Genomic DNA, 8462 nt, shown 5'->3' on the forward strand with positions numbered 1-8462 from the left:
CTAAGCCAATCAGAGACAAGTACTAGTTAGTACAGACAAAACCCAGTGGGACTCATGGACCAGGGCGATTGATTTGTGCTCCCCTGCCTTAAACTCTCGCCCATTCATGAATGTTTTCCAAATTGTAATTAAGAGTGTGTGTGTGTGTGTGTGTGTGTGTGTGTGTGGAGGTTGCTCAGAGCGAAGTACTAGAGTTTTATTTGCAGTGACGTGGAAAGTTTGTTTGAATTATTCAGTGTGTTTTGTGTGAGATTATCATCAAGACAAATGCGGTTTGTTTGTTGAATATTAATATGATTTGTTTGCTTAATATGTATTGTAGAGATGTGCAGAGTAGGCAGAGGGAGATGAAAGTTTTATTGAATCATCTGTTTAGATTTTAGATCTTCCGTGTGTATGTGTGTGTGTGCATGTGTGTGTGTGCGAAAGAGAGGGTTACACATAGACATAAAGCAATACATATGAAGTTATATGAATGTAAGTGAGTCATTTGTCACTGTCACAAACACACAGGTTTAGCCTAACAAACAGGCTTCTAGCCGGGCTAAGTTCATTCAAGCTTTTAATCAGACCTAAATCAAGTATCTGAAGTGTTCCAGTGACTGGGCCCGATCCCATTTCTTCTCAGTGCTCAGTAACTTTGTGATCTTACTCCCTTAATTAACAGGATAAATGGTAGTTTTGAAGTCTCTGTAAGGCGTTTTGTGTGTGATGTTTGTTTTTCGTTTGATTTTTGGGTTTTTGTTTTTGTTTTTTTTTTCTCAGCACAGTCAGAATTTGATTAACTTGAGCACAAAAGGGAAAGAGGCAAAGTCCCATAAGTGTGTTGGGAAAAGGCCCAGTCGTTCACTGTGTTCAGATACTTATTTGACCCTGGTCTGCTGGTAACATTCATATAATATATACAATTGGTTTGTTCCTAAAACCATTATGCCCTTTTTTGCACTGCAATTCTGTTATTTCTGTTGTTTAATATCTGCTAAACTTGGCATTCGCATGTGTATTAGACTGAAATTCTCACTGACTCTTGAGAACCCGACTTCTCTACCCTTTACTTTGGACATCACACACTAAACAAGACAAGACATGTTTCATAATGAAAGTTTTGAAGATTATTTGTTCTCATATATCCAGGTCAGGTTTCAAAACCCGATACTGCCCTTGCCTTGCCTACAACATATTTTTAATGATCAATGTGCAATATTATCATTGCTATATTTAATATACTGCTGCTGTAATAATACTATATGTTTGCATGCAGAGTTGTGTTGATAACTAATGTCTAAGTGCTTACTCTTCTTCTGTACATTTTTAAAAGTCTTTCACTCCCAAACAGTTTGGCAGACAGAACAGAGTGCAGAAGTGGAACATATACATATACATATATATATATACATATATATTTGATGTTATTTTTTATACTTAATGTGGTGAAATGTAAGTATAGCTCATGGGCTTTGTGGAATTGGGATGAATACGGCTTGCAGCATTTTCATTTCTTCCTTTTGTAGTTCAAGGTTTATTACATAGATAAATTATGATTTTTCTATTTCTTGAGAAAACAAATTTGTGTGATATACATTGGAATATCTGAGTTCATTAAAAGTCTGAATTCAGTGACATTGAGAGGTTTTTTTTTCCCTGTATGTGGATAGTTTGTATGTTGCATTGAGATAGTAGTCACAGAAGCCAGCGTTAAGAATCTTGTAGTTCTACAGCCAGAGGGAAGAACGGAAGAAAAAGAGATTTTATAATCATCCAATAATAATTGCACAAGGTACTATCATTCAAACTCGAGTGACTGAACTCGATTAGAATTGCAATTAAATTTCATTGTCATCATATCTATGGTATTACAATTCTTAAAATGAGAGCAGTATGAAAATATTAGATTAGAAAATGCCAGGTTATTACGGCCTTCTGCTTTTAATTTAGCTGGTCTCCTGTTATCAATGTTCTTCCTGAGCTGCTGCTGACAAGAATTCGTTCATTTTTGGGGGAAAAGATAACGTGCAGCTTTGTAATAGCAGACAATACACTTGAACACGCAGATTGGTGCCTTTGCTATGTTATGACCTAGATTTTATTTGTATGCTCTTGAAATCTACCTGAATTTTAATGAAGCCGCGTTTTCCCAGATGTGCCTGCATTTTATATTTACATTGATTTATTTTCAGTTGTGATTGAGGCATCTGTCCCTCACAGTTTCCTTTACTTCTTTAGAGGCAATTTTAGAAAGAGCTGATGAGGGTCACGCTTACTTGGAAACAATAAATTCTGACAGACGTATGGAGATATTACATGTGATGAACAATTAAACCGAGGACTGTGCGACACTTTCGCAGAGAGCAGCTTCTTGAGTAGCCTAATTAGTTAAGACGCTCTCGAGCAACAGGTCGAGGGAATATTCTGACAGTTGGTCACAAGTTTACCCCACGCCCTGGGCGTTCCTGCTGTCTATCCAAGTTGCCTAGAGGGGTGGACAGCTCAATTCAAGTTGTATAAACTTCTTCAGAACTGCAAAGGGCATGACCAACTACCGTCTGCTATTCACCCTGCGTCTTTAGCCATGCAAAACAACCAGAAAGAGCATTTATATAAAATACTCGTAATCGGGGATTTGGGTGTGGGAAAAACCAGTATAATCAAGCGGTATGTTCACCAGACGTACTCCACGAATTACAGAGCGACCATCGGCGTGGATTTCGCACTTAAAGTTCTAAACTGGGATTCAAAAACTGTACGGTTGCAACTCTGGGATATTGCAGGTAAGACTACATAGTACAATTTGGCTTAGAAACTCATCTCCGAGATTCATCACCAATTTGCCAACATTTTTTGTTTGTTTGTTTGTTTGTTTGTTCTATATAGGGCAGTAAACCATCGATTAGTGACTAATATGAAACGGGAATGTCATTTCACAGCCTAAAGTTAAAGCCTGCAGCCTACAGTGACAAATCAAAATAGATTCATTATGTAACGGCAGAAAGTAAATAGCCTACCTAATAAGTTGTTTTTCTGCGTGTAAACACCTTTCTTTCTTTCTTTCTTTCTTTTTGACACATAAAGAAGAGTATAAATGTAGGTGAATACTTCAACTGAATTGTTCGAAACTGAGTAACGAAGACTTATATTAGTTACAGTTATCAAAAGGACAATAGCATTGTAATTGGTTTGTGGGAACTGGTTGAATAGCTCAGCAGCATGCCCCGCACTTCCGCGGAACGCTATTTTAATCATCCGTTCTCACGTGCCCTCTTCTGCACACTCTCAGGTCCTCTCTCTCTCTCTCTCTCTCTCTCTCGCTCTCTCTCTCTCTCTCTCTCTCTCGCTTGTTCGTCTGCTGAAAGAACTACTCATTTGCCCACGTGGAAGTTATGCGTGCAATCATATGAGAAGCAGTCTCATGTGAGTAAGATTTAGTGAAAAGTCACAGGAGAGTCATTCATTGTAAACGAAACAGCGTTAAAGGTGTATTTAGGAGAGACTGATTCCTGCTGCAGTCTTCCATTCGCAGTTTGGTATTGGGCCTATTTCTGAAAACAACATACTCTTGTTTAGGGGAAAACAGAACATTCCCGTGGAATTATAACCAGAGCCACCACTTTGTCTTGGAACATCTAATATTTAAATACTTAAGTTCACATAACCTTGTCCCTAATAGCAATCATTCAGCCATTAACGTTCTAAACTAACTGCATCATCAATTAAAGACACTATAAAATATGTCTGTTATCTTTTGTAGGGATCCTTAAGGGAAAATTACATTCAGAAGTGAGTCTGCCTGTCAGTGAAAGTACTGGTCTCAGTAATTATCTGTGGAGTTAGTGCAACCTGGGTTTCATTTTATGGTAGTTTTCAGACTCTCTAAGAAAAGCACAGCCCATGACAATGAAGATGAGTCATGCAAAGTTTGAGTCACTCTCAAAATCACTTGACACTGACATTTATAAACTATAGCGAGTTTTCTCTCTGTTGTAACCTCCTTTCGTCAGCTTTTCGGTAAGAGCGTCATGTGGCCAAATGCACTATGAGAGATCCTTAACAGGCAAATCTTTTGTAAAGCCATAAGCAGACTTTTTTAGCTACCCTGTTTTTAAGCGTGGCTTAGGAATGCTGTAATTTGATAGGGAAAAGTGTGCTGCTCTTTACAATCTGAAAAGAAAAACAAAACACTTTTTTTGACCCTTGAAAGACACATCAGAAAGGAACATCCTCTAATACCTGTGTGTTATGTTAGCATACATACTGAACAATGACAACCTCCACGCAATGCTGTTACTCCAGTTGGTGCCCTTACACTTTATCATTATTATCCCATTTGATTATTCTTAAAATATTAATGTAGTTATATTATTGTGGGGGAAATCTCATCTCTCATTCTAATATCTCCTTCGTCTACAGCAGGGCTTCACAGCTTAGGCCATCGAATCAATAATTTCCTAATTTTATTTCTGTGAGGCTCTATTTGTTTCAGACTGCGGCTGTGGAATGTACACGCCACTTTAACAGTTAGAGAGAAACTTCTGATTATGCAGCGAGGTCGAATCGAAGCAACGCCAACTGCGATTCAATTCCAGCCCTCAAGGATGTGGGTTTTAGGGCCCTTGACCTTTACTAATTATGCAATAACCATGATAAGTTCTGTGGTTATACAGATTTTACGTGACTTTTGCATGATTTTCTTCGTGATTTTTTTTTTTTTTGCCTTGTGTTCAGATGTTTATTTTGTTATTTGTTCTAGCTGGATAGAGAGGCAATCGTTCAGTTGAATCTCTCCTGTGTCACTGATTTATGCGTTTGAATAGTTGACATGTTCACCAGAATTTGTTCTGACCACAAATAACACCATGAGCAGGTACTTCATGATTTCGTCAGGATAGAGAAACTGTGTGACAGCAGAACAAAAACGACACGCACATGAGATATGGAATGCGCTGTTTCCAGGAAAACTCCTTAAATGGATGAGTAGCCAAAATTACGCAAATGAAAAGCAGGGAGTAATTGTGGGTATCAAAACAGCTTCATTGTTAGGTCCTAATTTGATTGCATAGCTGCGTTTAAAATGATTAAATGTCTGAAATATCTGTCTCTGCACTTAAATCCTTTGTGTTCTGCTGTCAGTCGGTTTCAACAATCTTCAGCTGTTTTATCCATCTCATTAGAAAATGTCAGTATTAAAGTATCTCCAAAATTGCTTCTCCACCAATATTTCCAGCTGATCTCAGTTATGAACTTCATTTCGCCCCCTCTCTCTCTCTCTCTCTCTCTCTTTCTGTGACCTGAAAGGCCAGGAGAGGTTCGGGAACATGACGAGGGTCTACTACAGGGAGGCCATGGGTGCGTTCATTGTTTTTGACGTCACCCGACCCGCAACGTTTGAGGCTGTGACGAAATGGAAGCAGGACCTTGACTCCAAACTGACACTGGCAAGTGGCCAGAGCATTCCCACAGTCCTCCTGGCCAACAAGTGTGACCAAGGCAGAGACATTTTCCTCAATAACGGCATCAGAATGGATCAGTTTTGCAAGGACAATGGCTTTGTGGGATGGTTCGAGACCTCAGCCAAAGTAAGACCACCAAACTGTATTACACAAAAATTGTTAACCATTTACAGGTCATTTCAGGATCTCTGCTTTATTGGGTACACTGAAACATCACATGCAAGACACACACACACACACACACACACACACACACACGTTAAACTCACTTCTCACTCTAAGGTGCAAACTGACTTTTTTTTCAGTTTCTTTTGTAATGATTTAAACAACATTCTGAAATGCTGTCTATTTACCCCTCATGCTGAAATCTGAGAAAGAGATCTTGTTGAATTACAACAATTACAGGTTGTGTGTATGACATATAAGTAATATATGAATCACAAAGACTGGGAAGTGACAGGCAGATTAAGGATTTGCCCAGTTGTCCTGAAACTGCCTGACATCACAGTCTGGAATTTCATATCATATTGGAAAGTGGGCCCTAGGATAAATTTAAACCTGAAGGTCGTCCACATGTTACTGTAACAGTGATGTCAATTGCAAGGTGGACATCTTGACCTATACAAATAAAGCAAATATCACAGTTACCGTAGATATACAGCACATTCAAACTGAACACGGTCTGTTTGCTCATTAAAAACACAAAGTCACTGGCGTTATGTAAATGTGCTCAGTCCAGAGTACGTTGACCTTGTTTTAACATATATGTGTAACATTTCAGACGCTGTCAGAGGTCTTTGGCGTAGCCGAAGGAACACGTTCAAACAGGCCTTATCTTAAGTCATCCTCTAGTAAAGTTACTCAAGAAGTTACGACCCAAATACATTTCCGCTCATTTAGTCACACTTAACATAGGGTAAATATGTGAATTAGTTGTATTTAAGCCCCGAAATGATGTTTTAGAGTATCTAGACATTAAATCTTGCCAAAATGCACCCCCATGCCACATAAGGATTGTTAGATACAGACAGAATTGGAGTTAGAGATTTATGAGCAAATCTAGGGCACTGGTGGGGGGGTGGGGGGGGGGGGGGGATTATACCCAGAAATTCCCCAAAATGTTCAAAGAATGAATACTCTGAAATATCAACCAACACTGAAGACTGTGGGTAAGAATTCTTTTTATTGGAGAGCTGACGGTCTGTTCTCGAGAATTTCTAAAACTGCATTGACTGATTAGAAAACTTTGTGAACCAATGTTCACAAAGTTGTTTTGTTTTGTTTTGTTTTGTTTTGTTTTGTTTTTTAATACCCAGACTTTTAGGAAACTCCATTACTCAGGAGTGTTACCAATTAGAATCAGGGAAAGATTGTAGTCTGTGTAGTCTTCTCAATACAAGTTACAATTGACCTTTGTGACCTTGAAAATTTTTACTGAGTATATCAATTTTCTGATAAGTAGATTGAAAATTATACAGCAATCAGTCAATAAAATTTGAGCTCTTGAATCGCAGATGCTGCTACTTTACTTCCTTAGTCACAATCATGCATGCTAAATCCAGAACTGAAAGCTTACCTAAAAACTAAAACTCTTGGGTTAGACGGGAACCAGAACACTTCGTGTGGAAACATGTGGCAGGTCTCTGCTCCTTTGCTCCCGGAAACCTCTGATTAAAACTCATGAATATTCTAGTTTTAATCACACCTGCCCACCACCAACCGTGACAGCGGAGGGAAGCAGAGTGGACCAGCAGCACTCAGGGCCTAGCTCATTAAATTCAGCGTGTCTGTTTGAAGGGAGCTATAGCATTTATTTATTTATTTAGTTTAATTTAGTACCTCTTTTCATTTATCCTTGATGAAGCGCCAAGACCGAACCATCTTAAATTAACCTCCATCTGGAGAAGTCTCGTGTGTTTTAATAATTCACAATGTTGTTTTTTTTTTTTTTCCTTTTGACCCAGTTCTTCATCAGATGAGATCAAACAGGGTTCCTGTATAAATGAATGGATATAGAGGAAACAACGGAACACCTGGTGGCCTTTGAAAAAATACACATAGATATATTCTCATTCTCTTTTTTTTTTTTTTTTCGTTTCTCTTTCTCCACCTCAACTTTTTCGTTCTAGGAAAACATCAACATTAACGAAGCCGCCAACTTCTTGGTGAAGCACGTCATCGCCAGCGAGAACGACATCCTCAAATCTGTGGTTCCGGACACCATTTCTCCACAGCTCCACCCTTCCAAAGAGCTTCCATGCTCCGCCTGTTTCAAACCCTAATGAGCGCGCGTCTGACGGTCCCGCGTGACTCCGCCCACCGGGGCTGAGGGTTTGGGAGGACACCCGATTAACAAATCCTATCCCCTCCCCAGTTCCACGGACCACATGATTGATTCCTCGCAGCCACAGCCTCACTGCTCTAAAAAAAAAAAAAAAAAACCCAAACCAAACTGGAAAATCTTGGAGCGTTTTTACGGAGATACCCCTTCTCAGAAATTCCACGGGCTTTGGAGTGGCCCTAGAAACTGGCGAGCATTTGTCTCTGTGTCTGAAGCCCCTTCAGTGGGAAGAGGTTTTTCTTGCTTTTGTTTTGTTTTTTGAAGTTATTGGTGTTTGTGGAACAGCTCTGATTGCTGCATTGCATTCCCGAGCACAGTGAATGAGAAAATTCAGTCACAAAATAGAGATCCAGCGCATGATACTTGATCCTGGTTTTTGGAGAGCAGGAGCTTCAGCATCTATTCTATTGTCCCTTATCAGGACAGGAAAACAACAGGAACAGTTTTTTACTTCCTGGTCTGATTTCTGTTTTGTTTTGTTTTTTTTGTTTTGTTTTTTGTTTTGGATAAGCTGCACCTTGCCATATCAATGACTGATATTGTAGAATCGGATAAACAAACGCGCTTTATCAGCCAGAAAATAAGAATAAAGTCAGCACTGTCTCGGCATTTTGTATGTACATACATTTGTTATTCACTCAAAGCTTATAATCTGCTCACTTGAAGTTTTACAAGGC

At 39.1% G+C, this 8462-nt stretch overlaps 1 protein-coding gene across 1 annotated transcript; it reads left to right on the forward strand.

The window, feature by feature from the left end:
* Window positions 1-2569: 2569 nt before the first annotated feature.
* rab38b (RAB38b, member of RAS oncogene family) lies at window positions 2570-7726 on the forward strand. Its single transcript, XM_030792618.1, has 3 exons — window positions 2570-2768; window positions 5290-5570; window positions 7574-7726. The coding sequence occupies exons 1-3, from the start codon at window positions 2570-2572 to the stop codon at window positions 7724-7726; spliced, it is 633 nt and encodes a 210-aa protein (XP_030648478.1).
* Window positions 7727-8462: the final 736 nt, after the last annotated feature.

This window comes from Chanos chanos, chromosome 15 (assembly GCF_902362185.1).
Source record: "Chanos chanos chromosome 15, fChaCha1.1, whole genome shotgun sequence".
Taxonomy (NCBI): Eukaryota; Metazoa; Chordata; class Actinopteri; order Gonorynchiformes; family Chanidae; genus Chanos; species Chanos chanos.